Source organism: Diospyros lotus, chromosome 3 (assembly GCF_014633365.1).
Source record: "Diospyros lotus cultivar Yz01 chromosome 3, ASM1463336v1, whole genome shotgun sequence".
Lineage (NCBI taxonomy): Eukaryota > Viridiplantae > Streptophyta > Magnoliopsida > Ericales > Ebenaceae > Diospyros > Diospyros lotus.
Window position 1 is genome coordinate 10,263,565 of NC_068340.1, and position 19,057 is coordinate 10,282,621.

A 19,057-nucleotide genomic window follows, 5' to 3' on the forward strand; every position below is an offset into this window, starting at 1 on the left:
TGCAAATTGAGTAAATTGGAGGCCAAGCAGTGAGCCAAATTGAAATTAAAAAATGAAATTGGAGAATGAGCGGTAGAATCAGAGCACTAAATCTGGGATAGCTAAGGAAGCAATATTTGGTATTAAATGTGATGTGTATGCGTGTGCGTGGAGGCCATGCCTCTGCAAATCCATGGTAGCAAATGGAGTATTTTGCACGCCAAGAGGGATGGGCAATGCAATGGGGGCGGTGGAGGTTGCCTATAAATAGGTTGGGAGTTTGGCAAATTGAGAAGCAGCAAGGGAGATCGAGAAAGAGTGAGAGCTTGGGCCAAAGTCGGCCATGGCAGCGCGGCTGAACGGTGGCAACAACCAGCAAGCTGACGCGAAGCAAAGCTTCCAACAAGCTCAGGCGGCCAGCAAAGGGAGTAATAGCGCTTGGTGGCTCGCGATCGTGCTTGGAGGCGACAGGGGCCGAAAGCAGTGGCTGGTTGGATCGGCCATGACAACCGGTGCGCGTTGTAGGAAACAGGGAGGAGGCGAGCAGATGCGGCCATGGCGGGTGCAGCACCTGGGAGTCGCGGCAACAGTCGGCGGCATCGTGCGTAGAGGCGCGAGACGACCAATCGACAATGACTGCAAGCAGCTGATGGCGGCGCAAATGAGCAGGTGGCGTGCGGCGGAGTTGCAAGTGTTATGCACGGGTGCAGGGGAGAAAGGTTGAAGATGAAGTGAAAAAAAAAAAAAGAAAAAAAAAGAAAAGGGAAAAAGGAAAAACAAAATGGGAAAAATATCAAAAAATTCTAGAAAAATCCTAAAAAATGGGATTTTGAAATTTATTAATATTCTAGAGATTTTGGGCAAGAAAATGGCTCAGGCACGCGTTTCGAGGATGTGGCACGCATACTGAGGAAAGAAAAAAAAAGAAAAGGGAAAAAGGAAAAATAAAATGGGAAAAATATCGAAAAATTCTAGAAAAATCCTGAAAAATGGGATTTTGAGATTTATTAATATTCCAGAGATTTTGGGTGATAAAATGGTTCAAGTACGAATCTTGAAGATGTGGCACGCGTACCGATGAAGCCGAAGAAGCTAAGTTAAGGTAAGTAAAATTCTCTAAAAAATTTCAGAAATTCAGGAATATTATTTTATGAATTTCCATAGTGAAATATTCGAGGAAATAATTGAGAAATATTTAATTTGGATTTATTGAGGAAAAATAGGAAGAAATAGAGAGAAAAATAAAGAAAATGCAAGAAGTTATGGAAAAATAGGTTTTAATACTTATTTAATCAAATATGGTAATTAGGATGCTTTGAGGCTTAAATTGAAGTGACTTGTGCAAATTTTTAGGTTGGCATGCAAATCGAGGCGGTGCATGTATTTTGAGACAATGTGAGGATATCGAGGTAGCCTGATAAGCTTAAGAATGTAAATGGTACTTCTCAACTGGATTTAGTTTTATAAAAAATGGTTGGTTGTAGGTAATTTATGTTTCAAACCCCGATCCTCGGGGATGTTTTCATTATATTGACATGCTCTGATATGTATCCATCACGTAGACTACATACATGGCATGTTATGAAATGCATATGTACACGTTGATATCATTGATCACGCACATTATGATCGTAGGGAGTACGAACTGGCACCGCTGCTTTACCAAAGGTGCCCCCATACACCCCGACTTCGAAAAAGGTGGCCGTAAAAATGGTGAATAGCATAAAGGGTGCAATTGACCCCTACGATGAGTAAGACATTGCATACACACATGATAAAATATTTTGTACCCTTACTTAGATGGTTCATCATCTAATTTGAGTTTTTTCCTTATAATATTCAAACGTTTCAGATGGAGATTGTAGCAGATACGAGGATGAATGAGGCATGAAATGGTACTTAGTAGAGTGCATGATGAATGGAATGTATGTTATGTAACCCATGTATTTAACTTCTGCTACTTTGAATTTTGGACTTTTTGAAAGCATGAGGATGTATAACCTTAAGGTTAGTGTTAGTTGAGAACTTATGTTTTGTATTAAGTTATGTTGAGGAACGATGATGTAAGATCTGAATTTCGATTAATGTTAAGGTATCATGTTCGATCCTTGCTTCCGCATTTGATGTGTATAATGATTCTCTTTCGAGAAAAATGAATGAGAATTCTGGAACGGATTCGAGGAATAATGTGGTTTAGAATTAGTTTGAAAGAAAAAAAAATTATTATCCTAGAATTGTCCCAAGTTTTAACACGCTCGAGAAAATGGGGCGTTTCAATATATAAATATATATATACATATATGTATATATAATATATTTAATATAAATATATTACATATATATAATATGTTTGTATAGAGTTATAAAAGGGTAAGGGGTGTTTTAGTTTTTTTATTTGTTAAAAATAATCCCAAGTCCATGGGAAACTTGGATTTCCAATCCTTTCGTGGAAATCTTTTTGTAGGAAAGTTGCTTAAAAATCATTTCTATGAATCCTATTTCCCAATATTCTTTTTATAAAAAAATTATACCAAATATAGGAATACAAATTTCCAACCTAACATTCTCAGGAATCTCAAAATTTCTCTTATACCAAATGCCCCTTAAGGGTTTAGTAAATATATGAACCAGTTGATCATTTGTGTTCACATACACTAAATCAATATCTTTCTTTTTTACATGTTTTCTAATAAAATGATTAACACATCTGATAGGGATATGGTTGAAGTTAATAATGTAAAGTATCAATGTAAAGTCAGAATTAAAATTAACTGAAATTTAAAGTTATTGAAATTAAGAGAAAATAGTAATTCAATACAGAAATTAATACAGAAAATAAAAAAACAGAAATTAAATAAACAGAAATTGAAAGAAGAAACGGTGCGTTTGCCTTCCTTGCGTCTCCAGCGCCCGAGTGTATATACATACATCACGCCGCCAGCGCTGCTCACTGTGTTGCTGTGCGAAAAATCTCTAGCGCTCTGTTCCGTCCTCCTTCCAGCTTCTGTTTCCGCGTATTGCCTTGTTGCTGGCCGAAAATTCTAACCCTTATTATGGTTGCTATGCGGCTGGGACTCTCCAGTACACTGTGTTCCAGCGCACATATTACAGCCCAAAGGGACCGCATTTTGGAGGCTGTCGTGCGGTTGCTCCTTGCTTCTGTGGGCTGTGTCTTTAATTCCAAAAATCAGTGGGCCTTCATTGATCAGTGGCTGGGCTTCCAAGCCCCTGCTTCACGCATGCATTCATGTTATATATTATATATATGTTTATATGTTATATTATATGAAATACCCAGTTTAAAAGAAAAGAAAGAATTTTCAAGTATTCCAACCAAAAATAATTAGAAACCCTAGGATAGATTTCAAAGTCACTAAAATCCAATATATGAAAGTAAAATTCATTTGTGTGCCTACACCAAAATAAAATGATGCGCCATAAATATAAATTTAGTTTAATGAGTTTGACATGCTTGATACACTTAAAATCATCAAAATAAAACTATATATATGTTTCTAGTGCATCACATAAAAACATATATAACACCTACAAACATGACATGTCTCACAAATAATGAAGTTTTCAAAACCTATGTTTCAAGGATTTTTTTTTTCTTTGAGCTGCTTCTCTCCTAGAACGATTGAATATTCCAAAGGATGAATCCAAATTAAAACATGAATCTTCTAAATGAGGAACCTCCAAAAATAAAACATGTATATAAAGTGTATGCATAAAAGAGAATGCAAATTTCTACTCCACGACTACAACAATCAAACCACTGTCACATAACAATTACAACAAGCAAGATATCTCTTTTATATAAACATAAATGGAAATCTTCTAACGAGTCTCCAAGCTCGCAATCTCCCCATGAGCATTTGAAAATAATGAAAATGCAATCATGAGCTCTGAAAGCTCAATAAATCCCAATATACAAATTAGGAAATGCAACCCACAATTACATTCTCCACATTTTTAGAGTATCTGTGACCAATAATGTCAAAACTTCCAAAGACAGAAACCCCTAAGCTCGAGTATTCTCCTTTTGAAGTCTTATATATTGATCTCCTATTGATTGTGGGTCCTAACCTTGGACATTCCTGACTCAAAGATCTCACACCAATATTTATTGATGGTGGAACCTAACCTTGGGCATTCTCATCTCAAGATTTCACACACATAGCTCAAAGTGTCTCCCATGACATTTATTCAAAATAAAGAGGCAATAATGCACCCAACAATCAAACCAACAATATGCTATGACAATGAATGCTCCATGCATTATGAAACGGGGGTAGAGGACTTACCCAGGTAAGCTTAGGAGCTAGTTAACCTCAAATCAGTGAGTTTTCCATCTTTAAAACAACATTAGGAACCCAATAATAATAGATTTAGATTTTTCTATTAGCTAAATATCTTGATAGCAAATAAATCATAATGGAGTTTAGTCTCATTACTTCGGTGAGGGATGATCTAATTCCAAATGAAGAACGTACTCTTAAAGAGTATATACCCTCAAGGTTATCGTCTCCAAACTCACTCTTCCTTGCACTGACACTTAACAAAATGAGAGAAAGGGAAGTGGTTCTCTCCTATTTATATTGTACCCTTTTTTTTTTTTTTGGCATTTTCTTAAAAATTTTTAAAAAGCAAGAAAATGGTACACTTGGGAGGGAAGGGACTAAAGTGGTCCCTTCTCTATTTGGCCAGTCGCATGCTTGGCTCTTGTGCCACTCAATTCATTAAAGCACTTAACAAGCTACTTGTTTTCATCATAAGCCTGATTTCAAGATCCTCTACTTTCAAACCACATTTCTTATCTATTATGTATTTATTTCTTTTTAGAAAATAGATAAAAATTACAAGTCGTTACAGGATTTCGCATGGTCCCAAACAATGAAAAGGTGAGATGGGTTCATTGTGTCATTGGTTGATTTCATTGTTTGATAATATTGGTCTTGAAGACTATCATTTTGAATGACTTATTTTTTGCATGTATGATTCATCTTTATTTTCTGTGGTAGTACTTGGAGAACTAGTGTACGTGGGAAGTAGTTTGTAATATTATACCTATGTTTGAGACAAGTATGTTTGGAATGTTTGATAGTGAATTGTCTATAAGTACCTTATACAATGACAATTATGTGTTTCAGATGCTTGAAGATTTGTCCTTTAATAAGTTTTATTTTGTACTTTCATTTTCAATAATTTTTGACTCCATTTTATTCCATTCTCATCTGCATTTTTTTTTTTTTTTTATTTCATTTAAAAATTATTCTGTTCAAACAAACACGACTCTAATACTTCCAATCTAAATCTTTCATACTTCAAAAGATCTTGAGATTAAAAAGTTTTGAGTTTAAATAGGAATGAAAAATCCTTTGTCTAACATAAATATTAATATTATTCTAAAATGATGATAATTAATGTTTGACCATGACCATCCAGTGAAAGATTATTTTATAACTTTTAAAATATCATCTCCATAAACAATTTAAATATTTTACATCAATGAAAGTGGCATTTCCTAGCCACAACATTATCAAATTAATTATTTTGAGCAGCAAGCAGGCAAGCAATGCAATTGCTGCAGCCCATGGTCATGGGTCAACATTGCGCTGCCGCCATTGACTGGATGTCCGCTGCCATCATCAGCACGTACATATATTTGGGATGAAAAAAAAAAATGATTTAACTCCACTTTGTTAAAATTTAGGGTTTGGATAGCGCGAGAAGAGATGACGAACTTGAAAAACCTATAACAGGAGCCGAATTTGTGTATGTTTGTTTGGTGGGGTAGTTGGAGGTGTTGATTGTTGAATTTGAATAGGGAAAGTCAATCCCAAATAATTAGATCCCTGGTTCGTTCATGCACGCTTCGGATCCCGACGTTTAAAATTATCATTAATAATTTCAAAGGGAAGAAAATAAGGAACAAAGTGAAGCAATAAACAATGATTATTAGTTAACTGATTGTTAATTCTTTCATTTTCGTAATCGTTAATGGTTTCGTATTTTACTGTGAAAATTGGTCATTCCTGTTCGATACTCAGCTGTAGCCTGTGACGTGACGTGAGGGACGAAACGAGAAAAAGCGTCTGAAACGAGGATGGTTGCGTTGAACAGACAACAATTGGGTCAATTGGCTTTCTGACTACTCTCTTGCTTCTAGGTTTGCGTTTTCTTCCTCTCAACAAGACCACCGAAGCGCGTCGCGGGAGGAGGAGGAGGAAGATGAGAAATTCTCTGAAGAAGCTGAGGGGATTCGCGCTTCCGCGCCATGGCGAGCGCGGTGCCGGGAGAGACCGTCGTCTTCAGCAATCTCTGGCTCAATTGGACGAGCTTGCCCGTGCATCTCAGGTATTTATGCGTGTATTCACTTCTTTACCACTCCTCCGTTTGGTTGGCAAGAAAATGTAGGACCGGCTAACAAGGAAAGTCGAAAATCAGGAATTCAGATTACATTAATCCTCGTCCTCCCCTGATTTGTACTGAAATGGAACTAGCTTTGGTTTAATCGAGACGCCTTTCTATATGTATGTGTTTATGTAATTGTGTTGCCCTTTTTCTTCCTTCTATTATAGCTTTTTTCATGTAACTGGAAGCTTGACTGAATTGAATTCAGTCTGGACTGAGACGCCCACAAAAAAACAAGCAAAGAAAAAAAAGGATTGAAGAATCTTACTTCGAACGTGTTTTCAGTAACGTAGGCCTCGGTTTGTGGGGTTTTGAGCTTCCTGGGTATGTTGCATTCATGCTGGATGACATGTGTTTGAAGTATTGCTGAATGATAATGGAACTGGATATGTCATCTGTCTGGGGATTGTATTCTCACTATCGGTCTTTAGCATAAAAATGGGTCTTTGTCCTTGCCTGTGATAAAATTTATTGGATTTTGCTTAGTAATTGATTAAACTCAAATAAGGGTTCCTATGGAAAGGTTTTACTACTATTACATGCAGAAGTTAGTCACATTTTCTTTAATGTCTTGGGGCCCATGGAACTTGGGACTACTTAGAGCAGATGCTAGCTCATAACTCATCGTTGATGAGGTAAAAGCAGAGTTTCCAATTGAACAATTTCATTTCTTCGTATGTCATTTTAAAGGATAATCAATGACTAACCTTATGCTTTGTTTAGGAGGGAGTTGGTATAGGAGTGGAATTTTTTTTCTCCTCAATTGAGAGCATAGGGGCAGCAAAGTAATGGAAAATGTTTCTCCTTGTTTTGGAGATCAATGAAAATAGCTGGATGGAAGAATATTAAAAGACAAACAAATTTTAATACTCTTTCAATGAAAAGATTGAGTATTACAAAATGAAAGCAAATTTGAAAGTTAATAAAACTATCAAGGTTAATGTTGTCCAAACACACAATAAATTTTCCATTTTTCTCTCCTAATTTGGTGAAGACAAATCGTAGGGGTTTCAAGGAGAAGGCATTTTCATGGCATTTCATCACTATTGTCTCACTCAAACAAGGGAAACTCTCTTCTATCCATTTCCATTCCATCCACCTCTCCCAAATGCACTGTTAGTCATTTTTCCCATATCATGAACTCATAAATGGGACTTTTGGTTTCAAAAGGACCAAAATTACTACGGTTCTTCTAGTACTTGTGAAATTTGTATGCAGCATTGTATTTCTTGAAAAGAATAAAGGAGATACAGATGAGAAAAAGGGTAAAATAAATTGTTAAAATCCACAGTAATGGATTCTTCACCATCCATAGAATCCTATTATGACCTGGCCATATGCATTTTGAATCTATAAAATTTTCTTATTATTCTATTGAGTAATTGGTTAAATTGGATAGTTAATTTGGGTTGAGGGGTAAGCTTTGATAGCAAAGTTAAGATTGTGTCTTTGTGACAAGAATGTCCTAGATTCATGTTGTGGATACAGTCTCTTTGCAAAGCAAGGGTAAGGCTGTGTACAGAATGACCCTCTCCTGATTCTCATAAAGCAGGGAGTCTTATGCACTAGAGACATTTGATGGTTAATTTGGATTGTCCAGTGAATTTATCATTATATTAACTTTGGGTTTCCCCTTGTTCAAATTATAATTTCTTCCTTGTCATTTAAAGAAGGTCAAATCGTTTGACTGCTCTATGATGTTATCCTATATCATTAGTGACACTTGGTTTTCTCAACTTGGCAATTTTGTTGACTTGTTAACCACCATTGCATTTATAAACCTAAGCTTGTGGATAGAGGGCTTACTTTTATCTTTTTACTGTTATTTTTACTCTCAACATGCCACCTCACACGTGGCCAGGTTTCACCACATAACTGAATCAAATACATGCAACTACTTAAATATTGGTTGGTTGTAAGATTAGAACTCAAAATTTTTGTTTGTTTTGATGCATGCTGAATTGTTAACCACCATTTTTATTTAAAAGTCTAAGCTTGCAGAGAGAGCCTTTTGTATTAGTATTTTTACTCTCAACAAATTAAAAGAGAGGAATTACACAATCTCTCATATAAGGGAAAGGCAAGAGTTATATCTGTTGTTTAAAAGTCCATCTGGCTTAGGACTAAACCATCATCTTTATTGGGCATAGCAAGTGAAGATTTTTCTTGAATTAGCATGCTTATCTGTGGTTAATTTAGATTAACAAAGTATGAAGGTATACGTTAAAAAAAAAAAGTGAATGTTTAACAAGGGTGCCTTGTTAACAAGGTAGGAAACTGGCCCTAGCAGTGGTAGTGAGCCTGAAGTTTCTAAAGTTGTGTTGCTTGCATTGGTGTTAGCTATAGCTTGATTTTGGAACAGCTGAATGGGTTGTTCAAGGGCTAATGATGGGGCTGCACTTGATTTGCGCTAATAACAGGGTCTCAGGGTCTTGTTACTGGTGTGTCAGCAGACATTACTTGGCTGCACAAGTGGAGTTTGCACTGGCATTGGTCAATAGAGGGGCCGAAGGTTTTCATTTTTCATATCTAGTGGGCTATTCAGGTTATCCTAGTTAATTACTACTTTAGGTGTATGGGGTTATGAGTTGCTGAGAGCAAAGTTGATGTTTATGGTGAAGGGTATGGCAGTAGTGTTGTCTCTTGAAAACTTGATTGAGTTGAACTGGAATTGGTCGCTCCTGTTGGGTTTGGTGGATCTATAGGAGGATATACTAGCATGTGTTGATAGTGGCAATGGCTTGGTGTACAGGCTCACAATGCTTCCCAGGTTTTTGACAGCAGAACTGGTGATCCTTGTGGGATGGAAATGCCATTGTGGTTCTGGAGCAAGTTTAGGGCAATTGCTTATAATAGAGGTTGCAATGATGGTACCATGGTGGCGAAAGAATATGGTGGTCCGTGGTTGCAATGAAGGGTTGTTTCAAAATGGCAACATGATGTTGGATCAAATAGTGGTGTTTTAGTTTCTTATAATATGTTATAATATAGTTTGCAACTTGCATCAATTATCATCCCATGCCTTTTGGTCTTGGAATAGGGACAGTTGTTGGTCCCTTGTGGTTAGACTCAAGAGGGAGGTGAATCGAGTCTATTAATTTTGAATTTTTTTTATTTTTTTCTTTTATCAAGTTCTTTTAATGTAACCACAACAAAGGAATGGAAATAGTTTGTATTGATTTGGTGTCTCACACTCCTATGCCCAATCTACAGGGCAATCTCAACTTGGGTTCCACTGTCATACTAAGTTTTTTTTTTTCCTCACAAGTTCACCTTAGAAACTTGGTTTTCAACTCCTAGATTGGTTAGAATTTAGGTAACCAACCAATACCATGAGTGTTTGAGTAGAGGTTACAATCTTTTGTTCACCATTGGACCAAATAAATGAATGAATACAAAAGCCAAATACAATGCAACATCACAAAAATCAAAGGTATGGAGGCTTTTGAATGAATGATCTTGTAGAAAGAACTTTGAATGCATCAATGCGTCTTTAATAGTTTTTACCTCTTTGAGGCTTGTCTTGAGGTTTATTGAACGCATAGCTTTTAGATGCACTCCATCGAATCTTGTTGTTGTGTTTATGAAGGGCATATGTATAGCCCAAGCCTTCATTGAGTCATCCCCAATGACTCAAATGGCATTAAATGCTTGAAAATGATACCTGCAGCAAAATAGAATGTACAGAAAACTAGATGTTATGATTGATGGGTCAACTCTTACAAGAAATTTGAATTTGAATCAAAGATAGAATTTCAAAGAGATCATCACCTTTGATGGTTGACTCTCAGGTTGATTTTCAAAGCTGAAATCCAAAACAAAAATTGTTTGAAGATCAGCTGGCACTATAACAGAGGACTGTAAGTCAGCTACCAATTCTAATTAGCAAAGTGACATCGACTTCCATACTGACAGTCAAGTGCTAGGTCGATTGCAAATTCCAGAATCCAACTTTGATTGGATCGTACTGTCAGACTCGGATCTGACAGTAAGGTTCCTTCCATAAATGGGAAGGAGATATTGTAGGCGGGAAAGATTGAGAGAAAGAGAGAGAGAGAAATTAAGAATGAGAACGGAAGAGAGAGAGAAAGTGAGATCGAATTTGAGAAAAAGGGAGGGAAAGGAATTTGTGGAATAATCCTCACATAATTCCCCATCCTCTACCATCTGGTATTTATAGGCGAATTACAAGTTGGCGCGGCAGTAACTAACTGCCCAGCGCGCGCCCGCTTGAAGGAATTTGAATTATTTCTTTACATAGTTATTACAATACTGCCATATACTGCTCTAATTACCCTTACACCCTTGGTGTATGACAATTCCCCCCCCCCCCCCCCCCCCCCTTAAAATATTTCTTGTCCCCAAGAAATTAAAGGAGGTTGGAACTTCTTGGAAATCGTTGTAGGAGGTCGGGAAGATACTCCCATGTCGTGTTGTTCAGATGGAGGTGTGACCATTGGACTAGGACTTGAGTCAATGGAGCAGTCTCGTTGTATATCACGTGTTTGTCCAACACTGCCAAGGGTTCACCTGTCTCTGCTATGGCTTCCAGTGGGGCTGGCAGCGTACTACTGGCGAGCTCCGTAGGGCCGATCAATTTCTTCAAGAGCGAAACGTGGAAGACGGGGTGCAGACCCACTCCTTCCAGAAGCTGTAGGTGGTAAGCCACTGGTCCCACCTTGGTTAGAATTTTGAATGGCCTGTAGAACTTGGGGCTGAGCTTAGATATTGGCCCTTTGCAAAACAGATGCTGTTGGAACCTTCTGACTTTTAGATAAACCTCCTCTCCTTCTTCAAACTGCCTTTCCGTTCTATGCTTATCCACCAGCTGCTTCATTCTTTGACTAGCTAAGATTAGTTCTTGCTTGATGGTGTGGAGAGCTTCTTGCCGGTCCTTTAAGTACAGGTCAGCAGACGTTTCGGTGGGGGAGTATTGCATTACCGCCGGAATAATGGGGGGTAAATACCCGAACAGAGCTTCAAAAGGGGTTCGGTTGCGTGCGGTATGGTAGTTGGTGTTATACCACCATTGTGCCAAGGCCACCCACCTACTCCAGCTTCTGGGTTTGGAGATACATAGGCATCTTAGATAGGTTTCGAGGCACTGATTAACTCTTTATGTCTGCCCATCCGTTTCGGGATGGTATGCTGAAGAAAGGTGCATCTTGATGCCTAACCCTTGAAATAAGGTCTTCCAGAATTGGCTGGTAAAGACCTTGTCACAATCGGATACAACCGCCTTAGGTAAGCCATGAATCTTAAAGACTGTATCCATCAACTTCCTAGCTACTTCAGTCGCTGTGAATGGATGAGCCAATGTGAGGAAATGGCTGAATTTGGTCAGTTTGTCTACCACCACCAATAGAGTGTCAGCTCCCTCAGATTTCGGTAAGCCTTCCACAAAGTCCATTGAAATCAATTCCCAAGCTTGTGAAGGTATTTCCAACGGTTGTAGGAGGCCCGGGTAGGGTATTTGCTCATGTTTGCACCTTTGACATGTACTGCATGCCAGGACAAACCGGTTCACGTCTCTTTTTAATCCCTTCCAGTAGAAGAGCTGTCTGACCCGCTGGTAAGTGACACTGAGTCCTGAATGACCCCCAATGGGAGAGTCATGCAGGCTCTGTAGAATCTTCTGTTTCAGCTGGTTGTCATCCCCAATAACTACCTTGTTTTGGAACCTTAGTAGTCCCCCTTTTAACTGATAGTTTGGGTCAGAAGTGGTACTTATTGCTATCTTGGTGATTAAATCTCGGATCCAAGGAGTCTGATCATAGCTGTGGGCTATATCCTGCACCCAATCCGGGACTAACGCTGAAATGGCAAGGCAAGATGCTAAGCCATCCCTCTTGGACAGAGCATCAGCTGCTCTGTTCTCTTTTCCTTGTCGATAGAGGATAACGAAGTCAAAGCCCATGAGCTTAGTGATTTCCTTTCTCTGTAATTGATTATGCACTCTTTGGTGGGTTAAGAATTTGAGGCTCTCGTGGTCGGTCCTAATGGTGAATTTCTTGCCCTCTAAGTAGTATCTCCATTTTTCCATCGCCATTAGAACTGCCAATAGCTCTTTGTCATAGATGCTGAGCCCCAGGTGGCGTGGAGCCAGTGATTGGCTTAGATACGCCACAGGGCGCCCTTCTTGGCTGAGCACAACCCCTATTCCAGTATCACATGCATTCGTTTCTAGGACAAACTCCTTGGAGAAATCCGGGAGGGCTAATGTTGGGGCCTGAGTCATGGCTGCCTTGAGAGATTCAAATGATTCCTCTGCTTCTGGACCCCAATTGAAACTATTTTTCTTCAATAGATTAGTCAGCGCCTTGCTTATCAGCCCATAGCCTCTTATAAACCTTCTATAGTATCCAGTTAGGCCTAGGAAACCCGGCATTTCCTTCAGTGTTTTTGGTCATGGCCAATTCTTCATCGCTTCAATTTTGTGTGGATCGGTGCTCACTCCTTGTCCGGATATAATATGGCCCAAGTACTCCACCTTTTCTTCTGCAAATGAACATTTATACCTCTTCACATATAGTTTATGGAATCTAAGGATCTGAAATGCCAGCTTGAGGTGGGTTAGATGTTGGGCTAGGATGGAGCTGTATATGAGGATATCATCAAAGAATACCAAGACAAATTTGCACAAATATGGAGCAAAAATGTGGTTCATCAATGCTTGAAATGTAGTGGGAGCATTGGTTAGGCCAAAGGGCATTACCAAGAATTTGTAATGCCCTTGATGGGTTTTGAAAGCAGTCTTTGGACAGTCAAGGGGGTTCATGCGGATTTGATGGTAACCGGAGGTTAAATCTAGTTTAGAAAAAATGGATGCTTCGGTTAATTCATCTAGCAGGTCTTCAATAATGGGAATAGGGAATTGGTTCTTGATGGTTAGTGAGTTAAGTTGCCTATAATCCACACAAAACCTCCACGATCCATCTTTTTTCTTAACTAGGAGGACTGGTGAAGCATAGGGGCTTTGGCTTGGTTGTACAAGGTTTTTGGTCAGCATTTCTGGTATAAGTTTCTCTATTTTTGCCTTTTGTATGGGAGAGTATTGATAGGCTTTCAAATTAACCGGTTCACTGTTGGGTTTAAGGTGGATGGAGTGATCAAGGATTCGGCGGGGTGGAAGGGACTAGGGAGCGGCAAACAGATCCTTAAATTCCATTAATAAATCGTGAATCGGTCTAAGAGGATGTACCTGGCCGTTCATTGTTAACGACGACTTGTCTCTGTGAGGGACATGTTGTTGATCTCCAACAAGCTTCCCCCCAACCTCCAATGCGTCAATGGAGTGTAGTTGTCCCACGATGGTACTCCCTTGATCCAACAACTTTTGAATTCTCTTGCCAGACACCACCTTACATTCTCCCACTTCTTGACTGCCATGCAGGGTTACTTGCTGGCCTTCCCAATTAAATGTGACCTCCAATGTGTTGAAATCAAACACCAATGGACTTATGGTCTTCATCCAATCTACCCCTAACACCACATGACACCCTCCCAGTTTGAGTATTCTCAGATCAGCCGAGAACTCTTGCCCACTCATTAACCACTTGAATCCCTTGCACCTTAGTTGGCTTACCATCTTAGCTCCATTGGCTATTAGTACTGAGAGGGGAGGTGTTTCTTGAAGATTGCACTGCAGGCTGTGGGCAGTTGTTTCATCAAGGAAGCTATGAGTGCTGCCACTGTCAATCAGCACCACTAAACTTCTTTTGCGGACCACCCCTTTCACCTTAATGACTCTACCAGCTGCCTGACCTTGAAAAGCATGCATGGAGATTTCACCTCCTTCATTCCCTTCAAGCTTCTCATCCTTCTCCTCTGTCCCTGCTTCCTCGTCCTCTCCTTCCTCCTGTCCTTCCATAGTTAGGAGAAGTTTTTTACACTGATGGCCTTGCCCATACTTCTCTCCACAACGAAAACATAGGCCTAATTATCTCTTTTGTTCCATCGACAGATTCTTGGGCTGTAAGATAGGCTGACTGGGCTTTCCCGTGGATCCTCCTCTCTGCCATTGAGAAGTATTACCTCTGGGATACGCCCCAAGGTTGTGCTCCTCTCGGTTGTTTTTGGATGATAGCCTATGCCTCCTAGCAAAGGTTTCCATTGATAGCTCATGCAGGCGAGCTTGTTTAGCTGCTTGGGCCACTGTGGTGGGAAACAACATCTTAACTGTAGGCCTAATTAACTCCTCCAACCCACTGATAAAACTTGAAGTAAAATACTCCTCATCTAGATATGGATGAGACAATGAAAGTAAGGCCCTTAACTCCTCAAATCTAGTTTGATATTCCTCCGTCGTGCCATTTTGTTTCAATTTGTTAAACTCCTCAATGACATCAGATCGGTTTTTCTCCCCAAATCTTCGGCACAATTGGCTAACGAACTCCGGCCAACTCAAATCTCCTCTCCCATGGCTCCAAGTTTGGAACCAAGCATTCGCCACATCATCTAAGTATGATGTAGCCAAACATACCTTATCCCCTTCAGTTACGCGATGCTGGTAGAATACCCGTACACATCTGTGTACCCACCACCTCGGCTTATCCCGATCAAAAACTAGGATCTCCATTCGCGGACCAGGATGGGGTGGATTGGTCCCTCCTTGGTTCCGATAATTCATACCTTCTCCGAATTCAGCTGGATCTCCACCATGTCTTGGATTTGGGGGTCGCGAACGGTATGTCGGTGAAGTCAGGATGGGTGCGGATGGCGGTCTTGGGGGAAAATCCGTTGGCAAACTGACGTTAGGTTGCCTTGCAAACATGCTCAAAGCTGCCGTCAATTGCTGATTGACTCCCGCGAATTCGTCCCGAATGCCATTCACCGCGCGATCCAGCGATTTCGTGTATTTTGATCTACTCCTGTGGATCTCCACCTGCGTGTGCCTCATTCCCAACTCCATCGTCTCCAATCTCTCGTCCACCTGTTCCTGATGGTGTTGCAATCCAATTTCGATTGCATCCAATCTGTTCTCCAACTGTTTACGCGCGTTCCATCAGCCATTACCAACTCCAGGTCTTGGCTCTAATACCAAATGTCAGACTCGGATCTGACAGTAGGGTTCCTTCCGTAAATGGGAAGGAGATATTGTAGGAGGGAAAGATTGAGAGAAAGAGAGAGAGAGAAATTAAGAATGAGAACGGAAGAGAGAGAGAAAGTGAGAGTGAATTTGAGAAAAAGGGAGGGAAAGGAATTTGCGGAATAATCCTCACATAATTCCCCATCCTCTACCATCTGGTATTTATAGGCGAATTACAAGTTGGCGCGGCAATAACTAACTGCCCAGCGCGCGCCCGCTTGAAGGAATTTGAATTATTCCTTTACATAGTTATTACAATACTGCCATATACTGCTCTAATTACCCCTACACCCTTGGTCTATGACACCTCCCAAGCCGACTGTATGCCAGCTAATGGCCAGACAAGGTCAACTGGCATTTGATAGTCGACTGTTGGATCAATCCTGGAACTGGTGTTCAAGTTAGGTTGGCTGCCACAGTTAGTTGGCTCTGGCTTGGTTGTGAAATCAAATAAGCAATTGAGGTTGACTGTACTACTACTGGACAATTAAGTGTGAGGTTGATTGCCAAAAGTAGAATCTAAATATATTGGACTATTACACTGACTGACAACTCTGCAGATCCTTGTTTCTAGGACTTTCAAAGGCTCTGAGATACTTAAGAACGCATTGGGAAAATATTCATTAAGCCTCATAAGTTTTGCTAATCATCAAAATACTAAATTAGGATTCCACAATCATTAATTAATGCATGTTGGCTCAACAGCGGCGACTAACAATTCAGCAGCCAATTTCTCAACATGTACATACACTTGATAATGATGCTAATATCATTGTGTAATTCTTATGTACACCCTGCATGGCATAAATTTTTTAATATCTAGGGCTTTCTGAAAGCTTGTCAATCTGATTCAAATATTCTATTTTTTCTATTTTTGGCAGGACATGCAAGACATGAGAGACTGCTATGATAGCTTACTTTCTGCTGCAGCAGCAACATTAAACAGTGCATATGGTGCTTAACTGATATAATTTTCCTCTTCATTTCCTGATATCTTTTCTCTGCTCTTCAACCCTTAGAAAACAATGTTGATGCTCTTCTATTTGCATATATCAGGAAGAGGTCTATGTTTGATTTGCTATTATATTTTATATTATCCTGATTCTTGGAACAATATACTACAGGAACTGGAAAATTTCATAAAATGGCAGTATACATCTCCTAGTGAGTTCATGCTCTGAAACATGTTTTTGGGTTTTGATAGTTTGCAATACTTCTAGGAAAATCCATGTAATGACCCTGATTGATACTGAATTGACAGGTTGACTAATTTCTACGACTGAACATTATTGTTCAGGTCATACTTACTGCAAGAGTTCCTGCTTAAAGTTTTTTTTCTTTTTTAATTTTTTTTTTCTGTTAGAGGTGGTAAGTAGTTTTAAGAGGCTGAATAATGTAACTCTGACTCATATAGCACTAGGGTGTGTGAATGGGACTTTTACTTCTTTAAGCTTATGACTCTATTTAGTATATGGGGTCTTGAAGAGCACTTTATAATTTCTCTGCTAGATGTTTCTGATCTGCTAGCACTTGCAAAACAGAGTATAATTTTAGAAGGCCACATGAGTAATCTTGCACAAGAGCAATTATTGGGGTTAGGGAGTAGACACCTGTGTGACATCAGAATATGACTTCCCATTTTTTCTCTTCTTTACCGAACGTGATGCTTTATCTATTCCATATAACCTCTTCAGACATGCTTCATGTTAGATAAACGTTGTCAGTGTATATATGTCCAAGTTTCCGATTTGTCCAATTTTCATGATCAAGAATCATTTTATATCTCCTATCTCTTAAATACATATTTATATTCTTAGGGTAAAATGGTATTTATATATAATATAAAGCAATTAGTCATAGAATAGAAGTCTTATGCTTTATAAATCATGTTGTGTGCATATCCAACTAGATCTGTTGGCATATGCCTCATAGATTACAAGGTGCCAAAGTTTCCGATTAAGCACATAACAAAATTATGAATATAACCTAAAGCACATTTTCCATTTTGGTGGCAGTTGCAAAGCTACTAGGTTTTTTAATTTTAGGAATTAACTGTTTTGGATGATTGAGACAGCCAAACTTTGGTAGTTGCACAGTGCTGACAATTCAGGCAGATTCTTGATGAATTGTGTCTCATCAGAACAATCTTATCTTAAAACAAAGTATAAGGACTTGCCCTGTAGCATACTCTGTTAACATCGAGTAATGCCTGATACAGGTCCATATTTCATGATTGTCTAATCATATGCATTGCTGCCAGTGCTGAAGTTAAAATTTTTTCTTTTTGTTTTGTTTTGTTTTTTCAGTTCTTTCAATGAGTTATTAACATTTTACACTAGTAGTTTGCCAAGATTTCTAGAAATAATTGCACAAAGCATCAACTTAGCAAGATGTCCGTACTGTTTTAATGCCTCAAACATTTCTGTCTTTTGGGTTTTTGATTATTGCTTTAGCATTATGATTTTGTAGACTTTCCTTTGGCAAAGTTTTATTAGAGGGGTTTTTTAAGCAAGAAATCTCATGAATCAGTTCCAATTTATTCTCAGAATTCTCAGAGTCATTGAGCGAAATGGGTGCTTGCCTTCTTGAGAAGACTGCTTTATACGATGATGATGAAAGTGGTAAGTGGATGGAAGCAATTTTTATGGCTTTACTCCATTGGGAAACTGATAAAATTTTTATACACTAGACTAATTGCTATGTATGACCTTCCTTGTTTTTTGATTTTTATTGTTTTTTCACCTTCTACTTAGTTCTATTGCCAGCTCCAAAAAATATTGTCTAAGTTGCATGCCATTACTTTGTCCAGCTTTGTTTTTTGTGCAAGTTCTAGTCATGTAGAACTCAAATGTATCTTTGGCTTTTATCTTAGAATAATGCTATTGGTACACCTTTGTGTACACCTTGGGCTACATAAAGGTGTACCAATGACAAAAATGTGCCTCATGAGGCGCATAGAAGCACGTGAGGCGCATGAAGACGAAGGGTATTTTGGTCATAATACTCCTGTGTGTAGCTCAAGATGTGCAAAATGGATGTACATCTAGCATGATTCTTTATTTTACTTCACAGTTTTTCTCTAGGAAAACTCAGGTTTTGGTTCTTCTAGATAATGGAAAAGAGGTCAAGAAATTTGCAATTTTCCATTTAGATTCATTTTAGGATTTTGGCTATTAGAGATTATATTGAAGTGCCGTAATTGGTATTGCTATTTCTCTTAAATGATACTAGTATGCAAATTTATATGTGACCTTAACTAGGCCTTTTTACTTGGTTATATCTAATTCCCTAGTGGTTTGTTTAATATTTGTTTTCTTCAATTGTTTGTCAGGTCCGGTGGATCTGACTAAGGGATTCTCGATCAATAGGCTGATCGAGATAGGGTTGAGAGAGGGAATCAGAGAGAAATGAGGGAGAAAGAGAGAAATGAGAGAAGATTTCAGAGAATTAAGTTGTAGTATTGCTTGGATAATTCCGAGAGAGAGAGAGAGAGAGTACCCATATATAGCTGGGATACTAGCCCCCCACATGCTGTAACCGTTTACATCATTAGGGAATGTACAAGCTGCCACA

The 19,057-nt window shown here is 38.9% G+C and overlaps 1 protein-coding gene across 3 annotated transcripts in view; it reads left to right on the forward strand.

Annotated features, from left to right (window-relative positions):
* Window positions 1-5,685: 5,685 nt before the first annotated feature.
* Window positions 5,686-19,057, forward strand: part of LOC127797160 (uncharacterized protein At2g33490) — a 52,751-nt gene continuing 39,379 nt past the window's right edge. For 2 of the 3 annotated variants that reach the window (XR_008022137.1, XM_052329770.1), the window contains exons 1-3: window positions 5,686-6,339; window positions 16,366-16,438; window positions 18,031-18,105. Coding sequence is in view for 2 of the 3 variants with exons in the window: in XM_052329770.1 (XP_052185730.1) it covers window positions 6,214-6,339; window positions 16,366-16,438; window positions 18,031-18,105 (274 nt within the window). In the remaining variant the exon portion in view is untranslated. The remainder of the gene's footprint in view (window positions 6,340-16,365; window positions 16,439-18,030; window positions 18,106-19,057) is intronic. The other variant, XM_052329768.1, reaches the window with a different exon arrangement.